We start from the raw sequence: 26,307 nt of genomic DNA, 5'->3' as shown, positions 1-26,307 counted from the left end.
GTGTGTGTGGTTTCCTTGGAAAATCCAATCTGGAAAGTATTGGGGATAAAGATGGCAGGGGGAGGAAGAGGGAGAGAAGGTAATTAAGAAGGTTTTTCTGTTCTCAGATGGCAAACATACTTTCAGGCTCATAGTTTAGGCTGAGACAGACAAAGCAGGATGGGACAGAAGTGAATTGCTCAGGAGTGGGCACGGTATTACCTCGCATAGCCTGAGCTCTGGAGATGCAAAAGGTTGCTGAACTGCACGTGCATCAGTCTCTTAAAAATTGAAAAGATATATATGACAAGCAAATGGCATGATGTATTCAGAGCTAATTCAAGGTGTGAAAATCAGAAAATAATGAATTGGATTATGTTTCATGACTTTAAATTACAAGAAGAACAGACATAAACTGTGTTTTCTGCTTAGGTTGTTTGTGAGTTTGTCTATACAGGTTATTCAATTAAAAGCAATTCCAAGTCAGTGAGATCACTTAAATATCATTCAGAAGCAGTGGGATTGCTTCTAATTTGCCCTTGCTTTTCTTTTATTGTTGTCAGTGAATATAAACCCAGTAGTGTTGGCTGTGTAATAACTGGATGAAACTGCCCCATCTACATTTGTACAATGTATTTTTGTTCAGAGAAGTTTCATGGCTGCAATCCGTCATGTCATGTCAAATTACATTACTCCTTAATGCATATGATATTTAAAATGGCTGTTTTCTCAGATGGAATAATTGCTGTTAATTTCCAGAGCTGACAGCTTACTACGCATGATATTGTAATTTAGGCAATAGCGTGTCTCAGGTTGATGTCTGTCATTCCTCCTTTAGAGCTGCTAGTGGTTTGGGTTTTTTGTTGGTTTTTTTAACAACTGAGATGAATTTTGCCTGTTGAGGAACATGGGGATTTGCATCTTTTGCAATTGTTGCCGTTGCTGAAATCTGACTAGAGTTTCAGGGCTCTATCCTGTATGTGCAGAAAGCTTCCAGTTGAAACCGGTGGGTGTGCAAGCACAAGGAATGAATGGCTTATTTCTGTGAGCACTAAATTATCTGGAGCAGGAAATAATTTTAGAGCAGTCAGTTATAAGATTTTTCCATTTCAAACTAAGATGTGAGTCTAGAAAATGTTAAATATGTCTTCTCACCATTTTATTAAACTCTGAGTAAATTGGTGCTCTGCTGTAACTACAGGGCTGTCATAACTACTGCCTTGCTTGGTGTTTAGCTGTGTGCCATCAGCTGTGTTACCCTGTCCGGTGAGAAAGGACCCATAAGCTGCACGTGCAAGTCAAAGTCAGTGGGACTTTCCAAAGAACTTCTGGGCTTTAGGAGCATGAGTCCCACAGTACGCTGGTGACACTTGTGCCCCTTAATTTTTAGTCTCCTGTTAACACCAGGAAGAGATTTATAGTAAGAATGTGGATAGAAAATGGCCCAGCTGAACCACTTGCTAATCTGTTTAGGGTAATTCATCAGCAAGTATCTTTCCGTTGCAATTGGCCTTTATGCTTTTGCGCTGAAAGATGCCAGTTCACACTGCAAACTGGACATGCATTTGCACTCGCATGAGGCCATCCCTCTTGTAGCAGAAGTTGTGGTACTCTCCAGTTTAGGCACTGCACTTCAGGGGGAAAGGAGATTTCACGCGGGGATTGCACTTACGTAAAGCAATGGATATGCAACACGAGCATTTACAGACTAGAACAGCATAGAAATTCTCCATGTCCATGTGAGCAAAGGCAGGATCTGAACCTTGCCGTGGCCTTTAGTGCTGCACTGGTGGTATGGAGGGGGTTCAGAGCTGTCTTCAAGGAGAAGCCAAGGATTATTTGAGCAGAATAAATGCTTTAGAGTAGGATGCAAAAGTCTGGCTGAATATATAGCGCAGAGGCATTCCCTCTAAGCATAAGGACCCCTCAAGGATCATTGCAAGCTGTTTTGACTAAGTTTTCTGAGCCTGGTAAGAATTATATTTTAGTTACCTGGCCTAGAGAAGATGTTGCAAGACCTAACGGTGCCTTGGGGTCTTTTTCCTTTATCTGGCCTGAGCTTGATGTGGTCGAGTTTGACCCCATATCCTCTTTTTACCATCCATTAAGTGACCTGTTTATCTTCCAAAATTACAGGGCTCAGATTTAAATGGGAGAAAAAGCAGCAGGCCAGAGTGCTTGTTCCTGCTGGAAACCAAATCCGAAGAGACTGCAGGGACTTTCAAGGGTTTACAAAAAGGATCCATGCTACACAGCACTAGGCAGATGTTTTCCATATGTTGTTCAAGTGAAACCTAAATATATTGAGGCAGGCGTGTACAGCAATGTGAAGTTATATATTTTGGTATGAGCCTGGGTTTCAAATTGAATTATGCACAGACATCTTAAGAAAATGTGTGAGAGAGGGTTTGCATATCTCTGTCTGTCTGCAATTGACTCTCTCTCTGGCTCCTTTCTATTCCTGGAAATGACATCCTTAACTATTTATGTTCAAATTTAGTCATACATATTCAGTTCTCTTAATAACTAACTATTCTTTCCACATGCTGTTTATTTAATTTAAATGTCTGAATCTCAGCAAAGGAGAAATATAGCTTTTATGTGCTCTCTAGGCTTTTTTTTTTTTTCTTTTGGATTAATTTAAATCACACTTAGTCTGGTTTCAGACTCGATGGAGTATCATCCAAATCTGAAAGCTCATTAAGTAGTTACGAGTACATGATCTTGTACTTGAGACTGAAAATTATAGTTAATGGGAAATATTTCTTACTCCCATGTTATTATACCTAAAATAATTCTTTTTAGCCTATTTATTTATTAGGCTTCTTGGCCCAGTATGCATTTTTCTACAGTGAGTTTTATGCCTCCCTGGTTTTATGCTGATGATTCTTAGAAATTGGTGTCTCCAGATGTGAGCTGACTTTCTAAGGATCTGTCTGGCTATAGGATATTGACATGGCCAATCATAGGGGCAGTGACTTTTTTTGGATGGCTTCTCATCTGTTTTGTTAACAGGGAACTCCATGTTGCTGCGCATTCTGCCTTCTTTGTATGAAAAGCAACCACAGCTGATAAACTGCCATATGAGGGAGCTGGTGGCACTGATGGCTCAGCTGGATCAAGCCGAACAACACCATCTCTTAAGGCTCTTCCAGATAGTGGCCAGGAAGAAAGAACTTGGGGTAAAACTCTATTTGGAAAAAATTACAGCTCAATATTGCACCTCCTTTTGGAGAAGTTTAATTAGTTATGGATAACTAGATAATGTTTGTCTGCTAGCTACTCTCAGAGCAGTAAGGAGTCCCATAACACGCATGGCAGTGCTTTCCTACTTTAATTCCATGTAAATTCTTCAATTCCATTCCAGATCTTCCATTTAATCATAAAGAGAACATTACAATGACTCTGTTGGATCAAAAAGATTGGTTAAACCAGAGCTGCGTTTTGCCTTTTTGGCTGTTCCTCTGCCAACTGAGTATTAGTTCCAACAACTATGTTTCCATTAGAATATAGGAACTGTACTAAATAATTCATCAAGGAGAATTAAAATGAGTTAAGAACTGATTAGAAGTGAGTTATAGATTAACAAAGGCAAAATGTATCAAGCTTTGAAAATGGTATGACATTGACAGTAGCCAGAGCGTTAAAACGGGGCACAAAACTCCCTACTTTGTAAAGCAATTTATGAAATTTCTGGGGAAGAAAAATAATAACAGTAGTTAAAATCTTCTCCCAAGTAGCCAAGGAATACTCATCATAATGTACATTCACAGATGGAATAGAACTGCTTTTGAGAGCAAGATATTTGTTAGCCAAATGGGCCTGTTGTGCCTCGCCAGCCATGGAGGGCCAGATGTGTCTTGCAGGGCTGCATGCTGGAGCTGACACTGCTCAGCTGCTTCGAGTGACTGGCATGTGCTCGCTGCAGAACAGGATTCTGGCTTTGTGAAATGCAGATGTATAAACAAAGAAATACAAAATTATGCATTTAGCACATCCCCCGAAGCCCCTTGACGTTGGCGGAAAGCCTCCCTTTGACTTTGGATGTAGGATCAGTCTGTAATATTAACATGCAAATATTTATCCTTGATCCTCATTAGTTTTAAATTATTTCATGTTTGTGCAGTGCTTTGTGTCTGTGTCATGCATAAATCCTAAATATTATCATCTATTACTACTAACAATTTATTCAGACCACCCAAATTCAGTATTTTGCCAGTGATAGGTGTCAATTTACTGACCGATAATTCTCAAAAAAGCAACAGAAGAATGAGTCTCTTTATGCCCGTAACTGTAATGAAATACACCTTACACAGGTGACAACAATTTCACGGTTCAGAGGGGGATTGGGGTGTGTGTGAACGTGTGTGTGTGAATGTGTGTGTAAAAATAATTCACAACAGAGGTAGCTGAATACACTACATCCTGTTTGCTAGAGGATTTTAAGGACTAGATCCTCAGCCTCTTGAAAATGGTGTTGCTACAAGAAATGACAACTTGTCTACACCATTTTCTGTGCAGCGAGGATCTTGCCCCTTATTTTTTTTGTCTGTTCTAGCTATTAACCTTGTCATGTTGTTTAGTCTCCCGGGGAAACCAGACATTTCTACTAGTACTTTAATTTACTGCATCGTTGGGGAAGACTAATTCATATGTTGTTTTAATCACTGAAGTATAGGACTGGCCCAGAGCAAGGGAAATACTTGGTGAGGCTTTTTGTCTTTTTTTTAACAATTGGGCATTAACTTACTTACTTACCTATGCATAACTGCAATGTTTCAGGGCTACAATTTACCCTTGTTCCATATGTTGAGCTGAACTCCTATTGACCTCAGTGATAGCTTTGTGCAAAGGTCAGCAAGGCTGGAAAAATATTTTACTAAATCAAAATCTAGTGTTTTATTTTTATCACTGCTATGTACAGTACCTATATAAGTTACATAAATTCACAATTCATTTCTCTCTCTCTTTTTTTTTTTAAATAGGTGCTGAAAGAGTGTATTCCATTTCTAATGAGACACTTAGGAGACCCTAATTATAGTGACATTATTCTAAACATACTTACAGAAATATCTAGGTACGAACCAATAGCCTTAGCCACTTTTCTTCCGATGCTAAAAGAAATTGGTGAGAGTTTTCCAAGCTTGATCGGGCAGACGGCAAAGATTTTTGGAGCTGTTGGACGTATTGGTGAGGTAAGTTTAAAAACAAAAAGTTTGTTTCTTTTGTTGGTTTGGGAGATTTTTTGGCTAAACCTTGTGTAAAAAATACATCTAAGTATTCCTTTCTTCAGGTATAACCAAACCACCCTACTAGGATATGCTCCTGGTCAAAACCAACAATATATCCGGGATGTAACACTAGGATGGCTAGAAGAGCAAATAGAAAATTATCACGTGGTATCTTAGTGCCTGAGCCTGCCCTCAGAACTTTTAACCAAAGGAATATAGTAAAAGGAGCCTGCACAAATAGGGTTTAGATTAGTGAGAAAGAAAATTTCTACAAGAGATTAATGATCATGGGAAAGAAGAATATCTAAACTCTTATAACTGTAAAGATAAATATCTAAATTATAATTGTTCATCCAGTCTGTGCATGTTTATATTTGGCTTACTTGAATTATCTTTTTATGGAACTGTTAAAACTCTAATTTGATAAAATCACAAAATTGTCATTATTCCAGGAGCTTGGCTAAGTTAGACTACAGTGTCTACAAGTGAAGTGAAAATCAGGCAGAAGTGAAAAAATATTTTGCACAGCCTTGGTATGATATTGAATTTTAGGTACGTATAGCCTTCAAGAAGGTGGTGGTAATGCAGTGAAATATGAACTTCGTAGCATAGTGTAATCCAGTGTATGGCTTTATAGCCATGATTAATTGGTTACTTCTGACTAATGCCTTTATAATGAAAGTGTTCAGTGGTGATGCTGGGCTCAAGTCTGGTCACAGGAAGCTCTTCAGGGACTGGAATAACTGCCTGGCCTTTTGGAGTTACTGTGGGTTAACTGGGTTCAGGATCTGACCCAATGGAAATATTATGCCTGAAAACGACTTACAATGACAATATCCTAAAAATTATGGGAGTTTCACAACAGAGTAATGAATCTGCACTGAACTCTTTGCTTTAGTCATAAATATGCAATCAGGACATAGCTTCTATGTTTACCTAACCCAGATGCCACAAATAGACTTGGATATACCCTATATATGGAAACCACTCTCCTGCATTTCGTCCCTGAGGCTAGAGCCCCTCTCCCCACTCCCAAAAAATCCAGGGTCCGACGTGCATCCCGTAGCCTCCCGCAGCTCCGCCAGCGGAGGGCAACACCATGGGCAAGGAGCCGCCGCTCCGTCCATCCTACGGGAACTGTTCAAAATGCTGAAATCAGGGCAGGCTGCGGCTTTGCAGGGGCAAACGCTGGAGTGTGTTCTGTCACTTTGTGGTGTCTGTGTCACCGTCTCTCTTTAGATTGACAGTGAAGTGACTTGTAGTCAGTGGCTACCCCAGCCCTTCCGACGACCCGCAGCCTGTGTGCAATTAGCACCGCACGTGTACAAAGGACCTTGTTGCCTGAGACTTTGGGTGTCCTGGGGACACCAAACTGGTCAGATATATTTAGAGTCATGATCTTTAATGAGTTTTTATTTTTGTCCTTGGGTATATGCTTATGTGTATTTCAACACTATTAATAGATGTTTTACTTCAGCATCAAATCACTGGCCTGTAGAGTCAAAATAATGTTCTGCTGAATTCAAAGAGTTTCTGTAAAAAATTATTCATATTTTTAAGTCTGTGACAGCACTTGATTATTTATCTAGAAAATGAATGGTATGTAATAAACATTTACTGAAGTGTGGTGATGCCTATAGCAGAATAACTTGGATAATTTGTTTCAGCAAAGAGCTGAATCCTACAATTTCCTTGTCCTTTCAGCGATTCCTCAGGCAAAACTTAGAGTCAACTGGAGCTTGTCTGCATAAAGGCTCTAGAAATTGGTCCTGTGTATAAATCAGAATGTGGCTCATTGACTATCTTAAATGTTTTAAAAGACTTTATTTTCATAAACTGCCTATTGAAGTTGCAATACAAGAGTAATGTTTTGCCCCTGAGGAGACACCATTCGTTCTTTGCCTTGCTTTGCTTTGCTTCTCTCTTCTTTTCTCCTTTCTCTTCTCTCATCTTCTTTTCTCTTCTTCTTTTTCCTGTTCCCTCTTCTCTCCTTTCCCACCCTAGATGGTTTTCTTTCTTTGCTTAGTGATCATCACTTATTTTACCATCATGTCCTACTGCTTTCTCATGGGTTCTGCATATAGACAGGCTGCAGGATTCAAACATGTTTGAGCAATTTCATTGCTAGAAGGGAAACTATTTACCCTGTGGCTAAATATATTTCTCCGTTAGCGGGTGGTTGGCTTCCTAGCTCAGCGTGCAAGGCACAGTAAAGGGGCAGCAGGGCCCTGCATGCAGGGGAACGGGAGCTGTCGGAAGCAGATGGCACAACTACGAGGTGTCGTTACTGTATTTTGCACATACGCTCTTACGTGAGCTCGTGTATGTTTCATCATATGGCTGCAGCTTCCAGCATCCTCTTTAGTAAATACCAACTGTGAATGTAAGGTGCAATCTATTACTCAGCCATTAAAACAATTCTGTATAAATTTCAGATCTTGAATACTCTTCTTTATCAGATAAGGGTTATTGAGTAATTATTAAGTAAATATTTTACTGAAGATTTTGCCTTTCCAAATTGGACCTTTTGGTTGTCCTACCTACTCCTTTGACTCCCATAGAAGCCAATTTAAAGGGAGGAGGGGAGAAAAATGGCATAGTTTTGCTGTGCAGAGGAAAATCCTCCACATATTTGTCTTCTGCCTTTAAGACAACCGTTGCTTTTATTTACAGTTGTTTAGATACAGATGATAATGTGCTCTCAGCAATGATGGTGTCATCACAATCTCCAGAGAGATTTTTCTTTCCAGGGAAAATAGTTTCTTTTGGTCCCTAACCAAAGTTAGTCCTCTAAGTGGTATTGTGCAAGATCGTGGTGAGGTTATGTTCTGCACATCGCAGTGCTGCTTGCTGACAGCTGTCAGCCTGTTCAAGCAATATACCTGCTCTATCAAGAAAGAGCACTGGAGGACCTGAAGAGGGACTGTAAACTCGCTGATAAATGATGTGCCATCACCCAAAGGTGCAGTGCAGCTGGCTTGACCTGACACAGAGGCTCATCTACCCCAGTGTGTATGCCTCAGAGTAGCTCATCACGTGGCATCTGGCTGTGGTATGCCCGGTTATGTGCTGCTAAAGGTACAAGACATCCTTTGGGGCAGCTTAAGGGAAAGTGTTCCTTTGCACAACCATTTTAATGATTCAGAACTGTCTCAATAATACTCTTAAATTGGATAGTTGCACTAATTGAAACTGGGAGCGTGTGGAGTGGGGAAGCCTGATGAGAGGATCCGAGCTGTGGCCTCTGGGATGTGGGTGCAGGAGGTTGGGATTGGGAGGGAGTTCCTCTGTGCTCCAGGTCTTTGGCACAGATAAATGTCACAGAGGAGTTACCAAATCCCCACAAAACCATAGGAACTAAAAACATCACTTGTACACAGAACTAGCTTCACATGCAGGCAGGGCTATGTGGACACTAACAGGAAGCCAAAAATCACAGTGGAGGCTGTGAACCAAATTAAGTTTGCTCTTGTCTCTCTCTACTTAATCCTAGCAAAATTTGCCTTTCACAACAACTGCAGCTGACCAAGCTTATTTCTGTCTGGCGCTGGAGAGTTAGCATCTCCTAAAAGCCTCACAGCTCACCTGTACCTAGTTAATCCTGGTAGGAACACAGTTGAGATTAGAATGCAAAGATTAATTCAGATTATATGTATTTAGCATACTGAACTGGCTCCTCACATGTGAGTGTCTGAGGTCCCTTTTCTGCTACATCCTGCTACTTAGAAGTGACAGAATTTATTTTACATTTATGTATTTATTTTGTTGATTTATACCGATACTAAGAATAAGCAAGCAAGAAACTGTACATACGTTGTATTTCTTATATTGTTGGAAATAATAGAGCACAGTGAAGTAGTTTACAAAGAAATGATTTGCCAAATGCTTCCTTCCCATGTGTTTCATGTGCTGCTTTGTGCAGACACACGCAGAGCTACCACGTTTTGCCCACGTAGCCTGCAGTGAATAATTCCTCTCTAATTTCTCTCGTGTTTAGTAACTGGTGTTATGTCCTGCGTCATCTGCGTCGTTTTGCTAACGAGCTGTAACCTGCTGACTTAGCAGAGGGCTGCGGCGCGGCATGGCCCCGCGGTGGGGACGTGGCTCGTTTGCGGAGATGACATGCGTTTGCTGTGTTTGTAGTGGGTCTGTTTGGTGACATCTGGGAGACCTCTCGCTAGATGCTGAAAAACATTTACAAAAGCAGCGTGAAAAGGGTGGCAAGGGTGAACTTTCCAATGTTGAGACAAACGGCTCCTTTCCCTCCTTGTTTTGCTTTCTAAAGTGATACCCGAGTAAGGAAAGGTCTGCCCTGGCTGAAGCGTCCAAGTCGTCGCGAATGGCTCGGCTGAGCAGAGCAGTGTCTGCCTGTACCTGGCTGCCTGCTCTGGCACCGCGGGTTTGTGTGGTTTTTCACCTCTTCTGTAACGTGGGACGTGTCCTACTTCCCCGGATCACCTGGACGCTTTCATAGAACGCGTTCCCTGTGCTTTCACAGATGTTATAATTGATGGCTTTTCCTCTCACTTCCTCTTTGCATTTGGCACCTTCTAGTTGTGACTTTTGGTATTTCATCCTAAAAGTTTTTTCATTTCTTTTAGGAAGCTGGAATGTTTTGTGGCCTACAGGTTTGAGGGTGCGTGGACCCGCTTTTGAGGGACGTTCATCGGCCCCCAGTTGCCTGGGGCTGCAGGAGGCTGGGCACGGCGACCCGGTGGTCACTGCCGCTGCTGCGTGCTCGGTGACAGCGTGCATCTCGTGTGGCTCTCCTCTGCTCTTGTGGGGGCTTGGCTTTGCTTTGCTCGGGCAGTTCCTTTTCTAGCTGTTGTCCCCACCGTGTAGTGAGCCACGAGGCAGGTGATGCCTCTAGGTCCTCCCATGCCTCACGTGTTGATAAGATTTCTTGAAAAGACACCAAAAAAAAAAAAAAGCAAACAAAAACCCCCAAACACCTCTCTGAATGCTGCATAGACTCACTGCAGGTAGGGCACTGTTCACTGCAGCGCAGACCGTCAGCTAGCCTCAAAATAAGCAGAAATGCATTGGGCATCATAAGAGCCAGACAGATCTTGGTGGTTCAGCATGTGAATAATTAGTGCACCCTCAGAAAGAATTAAAATAGTGCTCTGATCTAAGAGTAACTGCTTAATTACAAATATTGATGTAACCAGTTGGTTTATTTTGATGGGGTCAAGTAGAAATATAAAAGCAGCAAAATGCCCCTGCCCACGTATGTGCGCTGAGGCTCGCCTCTTATCTCAGCCCACCGTGGCAATGCCTTCCTGAAAGTGCCTGCTGCTGCTTTTCCCCCTCTTTCTCTTGCTGTAGTGGAGCTGTGTTATACGTGCGCTGCTCGCCGTTACTTATAGACATGAATCACCATCAGGAACTCCCTTTCGAGCCAAACAAAATAAGTGCAAAGTGAAACGATAATGGTAGCCTTGTCATTTTATTTATGCATATTTTATGTTACAGGGAGGTTTACTTGGGGAAAAGAGGTGGTAAGGATTGAGGGCTGGCCCCTTATAACATAGATTGCAGATACGAACAGAAAGTAGTTTCTGCTGGATTCTAGAAGCGATCTCTTGTGCTTATGCGAAACGCGTTCCCCACCTTGGCAGTTCAGGCAGAACCCCTAGAGAGATGAGAGATTTGGCTGAAAAAACATCCCTTTATTTTAAAGGTTGCTGTCTTGTTTATACATGCCACTTCTGATGTCAGTGGGAATCCCATGGGTGAAGCTGAAATAAGAAGTTGTCCCTTAATCATAAATTTGTGCAAAGCAAAACACCATCGTGGGGCATAGGTCAAATGGGCACTTTATATTTTTCAAAAATGGCATGTTTTGAAACAATTGAAAATTGGAGTTTTTTTTCCTCAAATCCTTCTGATCTCTTTTATAGTTTCCTGAGCCTGATTTTAAGACAAAGCGAAATATTTTGCCACACCTCATTGCCCGTATTTTAAATCTTCACCTACTGGCAGATAAAGTAATGGCATAAAACGCAAGAGATGCTTACGATAAACCGTATGAATGCACAGAATAAGCACTCTTAAAATAGCAGTGGGTTATGTATGTCCGGATAGGCTTTCTGAAATTTTTGGGGTAAAAATTGTGGCAGAGATAATAATGGCTTTCATGTTGAGCTATTTTACTATAATTTTGTTTTGCAGAACAGTTAGATATTATGTTACTCACTCGAGTTTATTGTTCTTTTACTTCACTCCAGGCGAGTAGCAGCATTTCAGCGTGGCTGGAGGCATTCCAGCTGGATCAAAGTGACACGAAAATGGTCAAAACTTCTCTTCCAGTTACGTCTGCTGCACAGTTTGTTTAGGAAACAAAAATGTGTTTTAAATGTTAATTGAGCCTGTGTTTATCTCTTGGAGGGAGGAATGTCTCCCAAATAAACTGTTGAATATGTACCAGAAGGTCAAGCTCTTTCAAACCATTGAGGAGAAAGATCCTTCCATCGCAGCACCCCATCCCAAACAGAGATGTATGTGTAGTTTTTCCCCATATGGCTGAAGGGGAAGCAATTTGTCTGATATGCTTTTCCCATTTATCTTTGTCATGGCACAGTGCAGCAGATCATCTTTTGTTTGAAATAAGTTGACTTTCTTTAAAAAAATGTCTTGCTTGTGATATTTAGGCAGTGTCCTGCCAAAATCTCCCGTGTATTTTTATGGCCCAGCTGTACTTGGAATTAAGCTTTCAGCAACTTTTTTCTCTTCTGTTACGTGGTCCTGGAAGAATACAGGTAATAACGCTGTTGCCCTGCAGTGCTCTGAGTATGTATATGGCACATGACTTCCCCTCCTTTTCTGATGACTTCTGGGAAGAAGAGAATTTTTTTATTTTCCTAAAATGCCTTTGCTTGCATTCCAGTACAGGTTCGAAAAGCAAAAGCTCTTGTTTTTGTAACGATGTGCTGCAAGCCTAATAGGTTGCACTCGGGGAAACCATGCCCCTTTGCACGTGTTGAGGATCTGATGGGAGCTGCTGAGTTAATTGCTTCTTTCTCTGCTACTTTTCTCACTTTGACGTTTTTAGGTTTGGGGACCCTAATACACTTAGGGCAGTTATGAGAAAACCAAGGAAGCCCAGAATGTTTCCTTACCTCAAAGTTTATATTTTAGTATCTGAATTTATTCACATACATAGACAAATAGTTGGAATCGGAATTGTTTGCACTTGCCAGGAAGAGATAAGGTATTTTTGATTTGAGTTTTTTATGTTATGATCTGAAGCAGTCCCTTTAATCCTAACTTGTGGGGGACGCGGTCTCACTGATAATGTGGCTAGCAAAACTTTGACTACGCGGGCAGATCAGACTTGCGATATGTTGGCGACGACTGATATAACCGTCAGCAGTTTATCAAGTGTGATGAGATCTTAACATGAAATCTAACTCTGAATTTCTCTTTGTTGCAGTGTTAGTCATGGTTGCAATCTGAGTGTTGCTCTTAAGTGAATTGCTATGAAAGCAGAGGCTCTCGGTGACTTAGGAGGGACTTTAACTGCAGCCGTTAGGCCCTGTGCATGGAGGAAGCGCTGGAGCTGGTGTGATGGCCACAGCGAAGGAGGGCTGGGACCTTGCAGTGTGGCCACTTCCACCTGCATGACATTAAGTCAGGAGGAGTCTAGGTGAATCTGAGTAGCCCCAGCAAAGACAAGCTCTTAGAAAATACTGCTAAATACAGAAAATCAGTAACACCAAATAGGTCCAGAAAGGACGTTGTGACTAGGAAACATTTTATGGTCTTCTCAACTAGGTGCTCATAACAATGAGTGACATGTGCAGAATTCAAGAGTTATAAGGCAATTACAGTGATTATTTGCAGTTGTGGTGTGGAGGGTAACACGGACAACCAAAATGCTGGAAATAACACTATTAATACGATGGGGCTGTAATGCAGATTAAAAAGCTCAGATACTGTCATTTACGAGATGCAGATTTCCCCAAGCTGGTGCAGACCCAAGCCCCAGAGTCTTCTCAGGGCTGAGGTGAGCTCTCGGGGTAGGTTGTGATGTGTTTGTGTCAATGCTTGTGCCTTGGAGAACTTAGTATGCAGCAGGTAAGTTACAAACATGAGGAGAAAGGCTCTAAGAGGGAGAGAGCTTATGACTAAGGCAGTGTGCATGAGACCTTGGCCCGCTGTGAGAGAGTTTACTTGTTGCAAACAGCACAAAATATAACAAGGAAAGGGCAAAGGAAACTGAGGTATAGACAGGTGAGTTAGCTTATAAAGCTCATCAAAGACTAAGATGAAAATGGGATCCAGTCTCCTGCTGGGAGATCACTGAACCAGCCTGATATAGTGTCCTCAGAGCAATGTCTTTTTCCTATCATTGCAAGGTAGCTGCTATTCCCTAATGATGGTGTTTTAATCAGCAGCATGCACACAAAGTATCCTTGCACAAACAAACACACAATGCATTTGTTTAAAATTGTTTTTATCTCCTTGCATTGTCTAGGAGCGAGCCAGAACGTGTCTGATATATTTGGTAAACCAGCTGGCCAACATGGAGCACTCGTTTCACCATATTCTTTTGCTGGAAATTAAGAATCTCACCGACACCTTCTCGGGCATCCTGGGCACCCAGAGCAGAGATATCTACCGCATGAGCAACAGTTTCACTGCCATAGCTAAGCTGCTCATCCGACAGCTAGAGAATGACAGCACATCAGGAGCCAGGTAAAACTAGTTTTCACATGATAAAGGGCTGTGTGAGGAGGGAGAGGCAGTATGAATTTATATTAAGTCTATTCAGGTTGCGATGAAAGAACAATCAACTGAAAATAAGACGTATTGTAGTTCCTGTAAGTTGGAAAGTTGCCATCTTTGAATTCATCTTGATAGCCCTCCAATGCTCACTCAGTCAGCCATCGGAGCACGTTATTTCTGAAGTCAGGTAAGCGTACAAAATAGCTTACAGACGTGTAATAGAGAACATTTTTACAAGTAACTGAGATACACAGTTCAAATGCAGGCATAAGTATGAACGACACCAAGGCAGAAATCCGTAGTTAAAGGATAGCAGTAAACATTGTAGGTGCATTGCAGCTAGGCATCACGTGTGTCGCGTCAGGCAGAACGATCTCTGAACATCACGCAACGGAGGAAGCTACTGAAGTTCTAACATCTATAAAAGAATGGAAAGAAGCCATATCTCAGCTAAGTAGAATAAGGCAATCTAAAAAGCTTCAGTTAAAAGTACATCAGTAAAGTCAGGCTACACAGTTTTATTCTAAAAGATAACCAGTAAAGCCTACCAAAATAATGACTGGCATAGCTCTATGATAGAGGTTTGCTTAAAAAGTCTGGAAAAGTATTTTTAAACTTGTGCAAAAAGATATTCTGATCGCTCAGCTTCTTAATAATTCGTATCTTAAAGCATTGTGAGCCTTGCTGCATTTGTCACAATCAGAATATAAGTGTTGCTTAAATATGTGGTACAGTAGTCAGTTTTAGTTAGGGAGAACCTTATAATTAGCACTGTGTATACTGAAATAGGTCAGGAGGACACAATGGTATAGTAATTCTGTGATAAAATTTAACACAGATGTCAGAAAACTCATAACCATGAAGGATAGCCTTGGAGACAGACTTGTAGAGTTGGAGCCAAAACACTGAGGTCATTTGAGAAACAATTAGTTGGTATCCTGGAGAGAGTTAAAAATGAAAAAAGAGAGGAATCCTGACATACTGACTCATTTTAAAGTAAGGCTATAAGAAACATGCAAACTTCACCCGGTGGCAAAAATCTCAGCTGAAATGGAACCCTCCGACCTCACTTTTATAAGAAGTTTTATTGAAGACAGTGAAAAAAACTCAAGTGAGATGACATATACGTTTTCCAAGCAAGTTAAGTTCAAGTAAATTAAGAGTATGCCAGTTGTCACTTAACTAAGGGGGCCAGAAGAAAGGAAGAATGTCCTGTATTATGGGAATGATAATGAAACAGAATAGGAATTGATGCTTTAGTAATAAAGCATAATAATTATCCATGCAGGCCTTATCTGCTAAAATGCTGAGATATTCCTATTCCTTATTATCTTTCATGCCTTATATTATTAAAGCTGATCAAAAAAAAACAGGAAAAGGTTTTCATTAAAATTCTATTGGCATATTTCCCCATTTCTGTCTAAAATTATACTTTAAGGACTTGATTTGCTAAGGAGTAGAAACTGCTTCATCTGCATGTGTGTGTGCTTACGTATACAAAATACTATTTTGAGTGGAGAGTCTGGGGGGAGGAAAAGGTAGAGAATGATAACAATTTGGTGAATTTTTCAGAAAAGTCCTTATTTTCTTTCAGGAAAAAAACCCTCTACTGATTATACGAAGCATGAAAGGAAAAGACTTTCATTGTTTTAATTACAGTTGCTTCTGAGTAACATGTTTGAACATAGCCATGCCTATAAGTGAATGAAAATGCAACTGCTGTTTTTGAAATGTAAAAGTTGCCATGGGGTTGGAGGGCCAAACTCTAAATAGTAATACCTAGGGAAGACAATTAAAATGCACCAAAATTATCCTAGGGTTTCAGTGGAGTTGCTCAGAATTTGTTTAGTTTTAAGTAAGGGCAGATTTTGGCCTTGAGTGAGCAGTGGAAAGAATTCGGAATAGAAGGTGGCTACACTGTTTCGTTGTTGTTATCATTGTTTTTTTAACATTTCTTTGGATAAATTGCTGCTTTTGCGAGACAGGGTAGTCCATGTGTTAGAGCTGCTTTTGCCATGAGGCTGGTGTGAGTGTAGCCAGAGGTGATAGGAATGAAAGCCTGTTGCTCGTCGATGATAATCTGGGTAATGAATTGCCGTCTCGGGCTGTTTCCTGTTGGATTGGGTCTGCCTCGCGCACAAAGCCGCCTCAGTCCAGCGGCAGGGCCTGAATCCTTCCAAACAAACCGCTCTAGAATCATTTCTTGCTCTCCATCTGCCACTTAATTTCTCCTACTTCATCTGCCTAATCCTCCGTGACTCTGGTTCCCCGTATTCTTATAGCTGCAGGCCTTTTTGCTACCTGAACGACTTCTGTGCTGAAGGTATGTGCAGACGAATGTGAGGGGCTTCCTGCGGGGAATGAATGCGGTTTGGGGTCGCAGGGCATTAGGTCATGTAGAGGCAAAAGGCAAGAGTTGAGGGAGATGGATATGACATGAGGAAGGAGGAACTGCAATTTGGAGTCAAGCCTTTAAAGTGTGTTTCATTTTTATGTGGGTGAGAGCCCTGGGAGAAGGCGATAGTGATGAATCAGTCCGCAGTGTGGTAAGGCACAGTAAAGACATCACTCGAACAAATGACGTCTATTTTTCATGGCCTATCAAACTGCACACACAAGTGAGACAGATTTCGTATCTGTGTCAGTGGAAGGATTTCCCACTCTTTCAGGGGGCTGTAGATCAAACACGAACGTGACCATTTCAGCTGCTGTTGATAGCCCTTTCAAAACATCACAGAATAAAACACTGATTTTTTGCAATTATAGTTTTAGGGTTGTCTTTGATTTTTACATTTCAGGCCTATATCAAACATAGTATCAGCTATATCAGGCAAGAACAACTGGAGCAACAGTTAAGACTAAAATAAGAGTTTTCCATTGATTTCAGTGGAGTTTCTTTTGACTTGTCCTAGCAGAAGTGGGATAAGTCCGGACACAGACATGGAAACATACTCAGTAGCTCCAGAGCTGCTATAATTACTGGGCTGCAGTGTTTTCTGAAGAGCAACAATTCAGAGTATTTGTGCTGTGAAGGGAAAACAGGATTTGAAAATGTATGGCTGGATTATAACCCTTCCTTTCAGAATCATGTGTTTACATAAGAAGAAACTGATTCCTTCAGAGTGATTGCTGCCTTGGAATCATTTGACACAGGGAATTTTGCATGCATGTAGTGGAGAGTATAATTAAAACCATGTGATACTCTATTAGTATTGCCCCTTACTGTCACAAAATTGCAAGTTATTTGATCTCAGAGGTGCTTTTTAAGGAAAAAAAATACAAAATTATAACAGACTGATCCAACCTAGAAGTCTAGCATGGTCAGTTAAAAGAAGGGAAGGAAAGAAAGAAGGAAAATTTAATGACACTTCCAAGCCCTCATTCTGGGTAAGAACAAAGCATAATAGGCTACACCCGTTGTTATTCACTTTAACATAGTGGCTGGATGAAATTATCCTTTTGCCTTAAAGGAGAGGGTTGGTCTAGCATATGGCTTCATTTAGCATTCATTTACAATTCATATGCCTTTCATTTTTTATAGCATTTGTCCTCCTTTAAATCAACATTTGTAGTGGTGAAGAGAGCTGTAAGAGTATCTAAGACTTTCATATGTTGATGAGGGACTACAGGGTGATTTAATTCTGTGCTTTAGAAACAGTGCAGGTACCAAGAAGGTTGTCTGCGCAAGGCAGATGTTCCCACTGCCCCTCAGCCTGGGCCTCGGCATTCCTCCTAGGCACTGCATGCAGCGACGCTGGAAGCAGGAGCAGGAGGGATCTGCTAGCCCGTTCGGGATGAGCTGGGTCACCCAGGCATACTCCATCATGGTCTGTTGTCTGTGTCCCTTTTCATCAGCTATTAAGAATATTATAGGCCTTCATCATGAGTGACCCGCATATACAGAGCCTGTAAACTGCATTGCAGCTGAAGTGTCTGAGGATGCAGTCTCCAATTGCATGTAATACCTCACCCTTGGATATTGTCTGGCTAGTTATATTTCCATAGCTGTTTTTTGGCAATATTTGGAAGTTCTTAATAGGCTTCCTAACTGTGAGCCTGAGTTTTTGAGATTCTGCTGTCTTTGGAAAGCAATGTCTGTCCCAAGGTATCTGCCACTTGCCTTCTTGAAATCTGCACTGCCATCATATTTAAAGAGGTGCTTATGTCTGCATTTGATGAATCGCAAGGACCTGCACTTGATCCATTCATGTCACTTCCATCCAGGGTTAAAGCCCTGGAAGCAATCACATCTGGAGTGTATTTTTAGCAATTTATATTTGTGTGTGCTTGTTTCCCATTTTAAGTGCCTGGCTGGTGATGCTGATAACAGGGTTGGTGGACTGAGGAAATATTCTTCAAATTAAAATATCACTTTTGACTTACGTGTATATTTAAGTCTCTACAGAGAATTTAAAAGCAAAGAAATAATGAGTGACATAGTACCATCAAGATTTTTGCAAGCAAGTTCTTTATGATTTCACAATAGACTTCTGCATCCTTTTCTTCCCAGAAACAGTCTGGGCTTTGGAGTAAGCTGATCCTACTCCAGCAACCTCAGCAATGTACTAAATGCATTTTGCCAAGATTTCAAACAATAGTTTATTTTATTGCCATTGGAAGGAGAGGCCAGCAGAAGGGTCTGCCAGGCTTCCAGTTGTGCGTGGGGTGTAGGCGTCACTGAGTATTTCACTTGGGTTTAGTCTTTGCTTCATGAGAATTGATTTGAGTGCAAAGCACACGCAGGTGAGGGAGAAAGTGGCCCTCCTTGGGGTGTCCTAGGGATGAGCGTTGTGCTGTGTTTAGCTGCTGAGGGCACGACCGCTTGCGCCAGGCCCCATCGTGCCCACTCACTGGGTCAGGAGTGGGGTGTTGTGTTGTTTTGCAGACTGCTGAGTAGTGATGAGCCATGTATTTACTAACTTACTGCTCCTTTACGTAAGGCGAATAGATTTGTTTAATCTGGTTGTTTAGCAGAAGCATTCACCTGTATTTCCTGCAAAATCCATCGACAGCACTTCAGGTGAGGGTTTAACTGGAGAAAGCTGGAAAAAAAGGTGCTGTTATAAAAGCCCATTCTTATTTCAAAATATAAGGGTTTGCTAGTTTGGATCTGTCACTCATAAACCTGATCAGTCCATCAATCCCGTCTCTGTAGCCAGAGGGTTTTATGTGTATGCATGTATGTAGCAGTTATTTTGGTTAGTGCTTAGTTCCCACAATGAGAGCACTGTTGAGAGGGATTTGGGAGTGACATTATTCTAATAAATTAAATCTCGTCCCACATCTCCAGAAAGATTTCTCAGCAAAGGTCATACTGAGGTTTTTTATTACAGAAGAATATCTTTTTTCAAAATGTTCTGCAGTGTTAATATATTGCCTAAATTAAAAACAAAACAAGACAAAACTTGCTAACTCTCTGGAGAAATACCCTGAGCCTCCTTTATCAAAACAAATGAAAAACTGCATTTTGTGAGGCACTATCCTTGGTTGTTGTTTTTTAAACATTCTTTGTTTCCACAATTGGTAATTTGCAATATTTGGAAACTCTTAGTAGGCTTCCCAACTGTGAGCATGACTTGTAGAGACACCGCTGTCTTTGAAAGGGGTGTTTTAAAATTCTCATTTGTGGCTTTCCATATTCATGCTTTACAGATCTAGCCATTCGGATGTTTGCTTCTAAGGAAAAAGAAACCTCTACCAAAAATTAGTCAGAAGCAAAATGAGCTTGTTTTAGGACAGTGGGTAGAAGTAAAAAAAGATAAATACAGACACTGCCCAAACCCTCTTAACTCTGTAGGAAGCTTCTGATTCTGCTTACGAAGTTTCTGCACACTATCCAGATCAGGCTTATTTAGCCTTTGCACATCTCTAGGATGCAGTAGTTTGTTCTCCCTTGAGTTGCTGTGGGCAGTCGTGATCATGGGATTGCACAAGCTGGGAATTTGGAGGGAAAGCACACCGTTTTCCATCTTTGGGAACCAGCGCTGGCCCTGTTTTTGCTAGCATTTCACCCCAGACTCCCCTTCCTTTTGCCTAAACCCTTGTGGTTTTTGTCTTTGCACTACCTGTGTGGTTTCTTTGCTTTGGACCCGGTAGCTGCATAGTTGTGGGAGTCGGAGGGAGCACACGTGATGAGCAGCAAGGCTACCGAGCGCTCCCGCTCACGTAAACCCTCACCAGAAAGCACATCTCTCGAGGGAAAACAGTAGCACGGCTTTTGCCATAGTATTCCGCTGATTCATTGTGAAATTCAGTCCTAGCTGGATGAAAGGCCAAGCTGGCATTTCCCAGAGAGAGAACATATACCCTAGATTTGGGCTTCTGGCCTGATAGCGGTGCTGAGCCTGCCCCACGGGGCTCGTTGCACGTGTTAAGCAGCGTGGGGACCCAGCAACTCCGTTTTCAGGAGCGTTGCCTGTATGTGTGCGGCACTCGGGTTAAAGACTGGTTTAGGAAATCTGGCTTTGGCAAGGGAATCGCTCCACTGTGGCGTACGGCGTAGCCGCTCTGCTAACCTGTGAGCATCTCTGCACCTTCCACTGGCGACGGTCCGGACACTGGCTCTTCATCCCGGGACTCTCCTGCAAGTCTTTCTTTCCTCTGGGCCACAGTACTGCTGCACCTCTAACCGAAGGCAACGTTCTTCACTGGTCATTGAATATTCTAATCTCTAGAAAACTCCTTTCCACCAGCAGCAGAGCTGAAAGCAGATTTATTTCTATCCCTTAAGATCACAAGCTTCACTCCTATTTGTTTTAAAGTTATCTTTGAGTTTTGCATTAGGAGACTGCATATTGAGACTAATGTAACACTTGAATTTAAAATAAAACATCTTGTCCTGCAGTCCAGAAGTTCATTTTAACTCCTAATTTTATTTCTATTTTGCTGAATTTCAGTCACATTACTTAAAACTTTTCCTGAGCCTGTTTCTTCCCATGCGCTGAGTTTAAAAGACTTTTCTTACACAGAGTACAATAATTCAGTAGAAGCTGCACATACTTTTGTCAAACTTTTAAAACCACAAACTTTTATAAACTCTGCAGCTAGCTCTGCTTTTGGTTTAGGAAAATAATGTAACAAGTCGCTGTGTAGTAAGCTTGGAAGAGTGGTTTGTTCAGCTAAACTTTTCTCCAAGAAACTTTCCCACGGGGCTGTCAGGAAAAAGAGTTGTTTTTACGTATGCAGATATAGCACATGCAGCTTCCAGTGTTTTCAGAGGGGTTCAATGTTTCTGATCTGTGACAGAGCCATTGAGCTAAAATATGTTTCTGAAAATGATTAATCAGCCTTTAAGAAAATTTCTGCTGAAACATAATTATTTTACCAGATACATTATGCGGGTCAAAGGCTGAAATGCAGTGTCAGCATCACCATGAGCTGAATGTGCCAGAGTTAAATCTTCGCTTTTTACTTTCGTAGGATAGAAAATGATACTGAAACAGAATCTCCTGTGCCATTGGATGATTTAAAATCTGTTATGAATGGAAATGAAGAAGATGAAAAGCTACAAGTTAAAATACAGGCTTTTGAAGAAAAAATAAATGTTGACAACAGTACTTCTGGCTCTGTGCGCAGATACAGTTTAGGCCAGGTTTCTAAAGAAGAAAGGAAGGATATGAGATTTAACAGGTATGGTTCTGTAAAATGCATGAGTGGTTTTCATGAATATCGGTTTTGTAATAAAACTTTATCCAAACATTGAGAAATCAGTCATGTTGTATAATTGCTGTGGCTTGTAAGTCTAATTTTAACCAAGTCTCATATCCATGTATTTAAAAGCTGGATAAAAATCAGTATAAATTATTTAAACTGCTTGTGCCCTAAAATAGCATGAGGGATAGGAAACAAAGAAACATACAGAAAATGCTAGAAAGGAAGATGCAGATACCTCTCCTGGGTATTTTTGCTAGCAAAATATATCAAATATTTGAATCAAATTTTTATCATTTGTTCTGCATATATACTGTGTTAAGGCAAGCGCCATTCCCATGGGATCTTAGAGCCAAGGGCCTGCTCAGACAGTAGCCCGCAGCTTTTGTTAGGCCATTGGGGCACCACGGGATCACATAGGTGGTTTTTGCTTCCCACTGTGATGCTTCCCACACTGAATCTGCCATATTCCCTACTGTAATGATAACCGGAGCCTTTGGAAAGTTGGGGTGTTGCCTCCTCTGCTGGGGCTTGGACAGGGGTATTGCCACTTGTGTACCGTTCTTCTCTTCAGCGAAAAACATACATTCACTGTCCCCCAGCTGCCTCTGCAAATATGCACATCAAATCTGTAGGTTCCCTGTTCACTGAGTGCCTCTGAGAAATGAAATTTCCTTGGAAGAAGGGATACTGAGAAGAAAATGGGAGAAATGTCTTTCAGTGGGTTTTCATCAATGCTTAGCACTTTACATAGCCATTTAAACCTGTGCAAATCAAAATTCCTGCTTGCTATACAGAGACTTTAATTTTATGCTCACCGTATAGGTACAGGGGAATTGGAGGCAACTCTTGATTCGGGTTAAGTTCAGTTAAATCACTGTTGGATGGCATTTTTATGATGTGATCAATAAGCAAATACTCCAGTGCTGTGTTTGTAAGTTCCCTATAGATAGGTTGACTAGCTCCTTCCATGGCATACAGATGTAGTGATATATGGGTATTATTTGGTTTCATTTGCTTGTTAAATCTGTGGCTTGAGTTTTGCTATAGGAAATGCATATTTATCAAAAGGCATTTGCCGCTAGCTAAATTAGCCTTGGATTCTGCTTTCTGAAACAGCTGCATAAATGAAACTTGGGAGAGCACATGTTCAGATTTTTCTGTCCGATTGTTCAGCACCTCTATTGCAAAACATTTTTTCTTTCCTTAACACTTTGCAGATCCAAAAGTCTTGCTTTCCATGCAGTCCGCATGAAGGTGGTAAACTCGGACAATGGACAAGACCAAGAGAATGGGGACATAAGTGCTGGTATCTCCTTTACTGAGATCTATATTAGCCAAGAAAATGATAAATTGCCTTTTAATGTTGATACTGAAGAAATGCAACTGGGAAATTCTTTGGTTTCTCACCAAAGTATCGATTACACAGAATCGGAAAATCTGCCAGAATCTGTTAAAGCAAAGGTCCATGAAGGAAGTACAGAGACAATAAAGAATCCTGTGGAATACCAGGATAAGCTCTACTTGCACTTAAAGGAAAACCTGGGTAAAGTGAAAGCATATGTCATGGAGATGGGGAGGAAAATTCCTATCCCTGATCAGTGTATTATTGAAGGTAAGAAGTCTGGAATTCTTAGATTACAAGAACTTTCATGCAATGGCGAAAGTCATATCACAGGATTCAGGCAAATGGGCAGCCAAGATCCTCTAGCACAGAGCTCATGGATGGGGAGGAACGTTATTTTTATGGAACAATGTCATTTATGAATGGTAGGGCTTTAAAATCTTTCAAGACTCTTGTTCTTTTCCTTCAGAGGCGTAGTGCAGCCTCACATATTCCAGATTGCCCTGAAAATGATTGCAATGATTGTTTTTTGGTTGTGCTACAGGGAACCAAAGCAGAACTCTCCAGAAAAGAGCATGACCTGTCACAAAGTGAGCTAAAGAGCCATACTTGTTAGCTAGGGTTGTCAAAACCTGTGGGTCATGTCTGCAGGTCAGGTGCAAAAGGGGAATGTGCCCTTTCTGCCTTTTTCCTTCTGGCTATGAGCCAGCTCCAGGTCTGTGTTAAATGGCCTTGAAAAGTTGGAGTGCAAGAGAGCCCACATATCATGGTTTGGACTTGACAAGGTGGACGTATGTGTGAATACAGAGAGGGATTTATAGCATGTGCTGATACGTAAGCCTCCTCCTTCACCTGTTGGGTTGGCCTACCAGCTCTGGGTCTCCTTCTTCATTAACATGACATTATTGAATCAGTTGACTTACAAGACAGTTGACTTACACCAGAGATGATGCAGGTCTAGAATCTCAGTTCAGCATATTCCAGGCCTCAAAAAGGTCCTTGAAGGCAACAGGATGAGAAGCCTGGTGCTCTATTTTGGGTTGGAGTGTGCCTCACCACTTCCCTGAGGTTGTTTAAAGTTTTCTGCTTTCATCAAGGGTGGATACTTGTTTTCAAGTGTGTGAAAGCTGATTATGTGGGACTGCAGGATGGATCTGTGTTACTCTCCTTCAAAGGAAAATTATTTAGGTAGGGTTGTGAGATTCTTGCTTACACTGAACAGCTGTCACTTACTTTAACATGAATCTACATTCATCCAACAACTTGGTGATAAATGTGAGTGATTTATAGTCCAACCGTTTGAGGTCCACGTAAAGAGTAGCTGAATCAAAAAATTAAATTAATTTCCAGTCACTTAAAATGTCATCTCTTAATACTACATAAAATCAGTTCCTATGTCCATCAAGTATCTTACCATTTGTTTACTTTTTGAACGATTTGAATGAAGAAATTGAAAAGCAGTTCTCACCCATAAGAGATGCGCATATAGAGGGATATATTTTAAAAGCTTATTTTTGTGCAAAAATTTCTGAGAAAAATCTCAAAGGCCAGGTTCATTATTTGAAATAGCTGTTTAGTAGAATTAGTGCTATAACTTTTGCTGCATAAAATCACAGGGGAAGCTTGAGTCATCTGTCTTGAAGAGCTGAATGCTATATCCTTGCATAAATTGAATATAATATGCTGAATATTTTTAAATATATGGCTCAGTTTCCTTTCTAAAGCACCTAATACGATCATGTTATAAGCATGTAGCTATTTCAAAATTCATTCAAAGTATTGTAATTTCCTGGAAGTTCTCAGCTAGCATTCTTAGGGAAATTCTTTGAGTAGGGACACATGTGGAGAATGCAAAATTTATGTGACTCATTCTAAATGCACTCGGAGAAAGGCAGTCTGTCTCATTACACAGGGGACAGCTTTGTTAGTATTTCAGATATTACATAAATCACTCAATCAAAAGCTTGGCAGCTAATGGACTTCTATGATTCCTGTGCACCATCAAGGCTCATTCAAATGTATGTTTTCCTTTTTAGATAAGATGTTTAGAAAATATTAAGGTATTTAAAAATGCATATAGTTGGCTAATTTTACGTAGGCAATGTAGGAATTTGTTGAATTGGAAATCTAATCTGTAAAAGACAGGGTGGGGAATAGGCACTTCAGAGCAATCTCCCATCCTGAAACAGAATGTTGAAAGAAAGAATGAGTAGATGTGTTGCAACAAAATAGTGCTGCAGTCTGCTAATAATGGAGAGGGCAGATTTGCCAAAATACCACTTTATTAGAGTCATGCCTTCCCTGGGCTTTTAAAATGCAGCTTATATACACATCAACAAAGAGTCAGTGTCAGCTGTAAGAATTTCTAATGAATGATGGGCCAAATTCTGTTCACTTCACTTAAATGCGATTTGAAATCATGCCTGTGGTTTTTAATGCTGAAGTTGTCTAACCTTTGGGCAGACTACCTGTGAACATGGTGCATTCCTCATCTCTTAAAATGGAGACTGGATGTCATCCTAGGAAGTGTGCTGTGATGGCTTATTGGCTAGGATGGAAGAAACTTGCATGCTTTTTGATGCATCAGAAATCAGACTATGTGGCTCCTGTCGGATCCGTGAGTAGAAATACTAATAATAGTAAGAGCAGTAAGAATGAAAACCAGGAATTTGCAGGTTTTACAGATACTGAGTAACTGGCTTACAGAATGACAGGTGACATTCAGTTCAGTGCTCAGCAGCAGACAAAAAAGCAAATGGACAAGATAAGAATTATTAAGGAAAAATAGAGACATCATTATAACATCATTACATGATTGTCTAAATTCATTGAGGCCTGAATCTTGAAGGACAAAGTAGACCTGTCGCAGAGAAGGGTTACAAGGCTAATGAGAGACTTCCATATGAAGATAAATGAAATGGGCTGGGACTGCACAGTCTGGAAAAGAGATGTCTGTAAAGTCATGAATGTTGTAGAGAAGATTAATTGGGTGTGGTAGCTCACTGTCCTTCCTAACACAGCTACTAGAAAACATTTAACGAAGTTGTCAGGAAGCAAGTTCAAAATATACAAAATAGGTATCTCTCAACATGAAAGTAAATGGCAGAGCATATTGCTGCAGGTCATTATGTACGCTGAAAGGGTTCCTGGTTTCAAAAGTGATTAGGCAGATTCATGGATTCAGTGCACTTGAGGGTTATTAAAAATGGTATCACCTCTGCCTCTGGAAATGCCTGAGCCACATCTCAGTGTGGAGGTATGAGAGGAGTAGAAGGGAAATTATTACTGTATGGTTGTTCTGTTCTTGCACTCCTCACTTAAACTTGCCTTTCACTCGTCCGCTGCTAGCTAGATACTGGTTGAATTTTCTGC

At 41.0% G+C, this 26,307-nt stretch overlaps 1 protein-coding gene across 13 annotated transcripts in view; it reads left to right on the top strand.

Moving 5' to 3' along the window:
* Positions 1-26,307, top strand: part of VEPH1 (ventricular zone expressed PH domain containing 1) — a 118,851-nt gene that overhangs the window by 23,454 nt on the left and 69,090 nt on the right. For all 13 annotated transcript variants that reach the window (XM_064516539.1, XM_064516528.1, XM_064516538.1 and 10 more), the window contains 5 exons: positions 2,995-3,161; positions 4,965-5,174; positions 13,690-13,910; positions 21,360-21,569; positions 22,811-23,205. In XM_064516539.1, coding sequence (XP_064372609.1) covers positions 2,995-3,161; positions 4,965-5,174; positions 13,690-13,910; positions 21,360-21,569; positions 22,811-23,205 — 1,203 coding nt within the window. The remainder of the gene's footprint in view (positions 1-2,994; positions 3,162-4,964; positions 5,175-13,689; positions 13,911-21,359; positions 21,570-22,810; positions 23,206-26,307) is intronic.

This window comes from Dromaius novaehollandiae, chromosome 9 (assembly GCF_036370855.1).
Source record: "Dromaius novaehollandiae isolate bDroNov1 chromosome 9, bDroNov1.hap1, whole genome shotgun sequence".
NCBI lineage: Eukaryota > Metazoa > Chordata > Aves > Casuariiformes > Dromaiidae > Dromaius > Dromaius novaehollandiae.
This window is presented reverse-complemented; position numbering and strand designations above follow the sequence as displayed.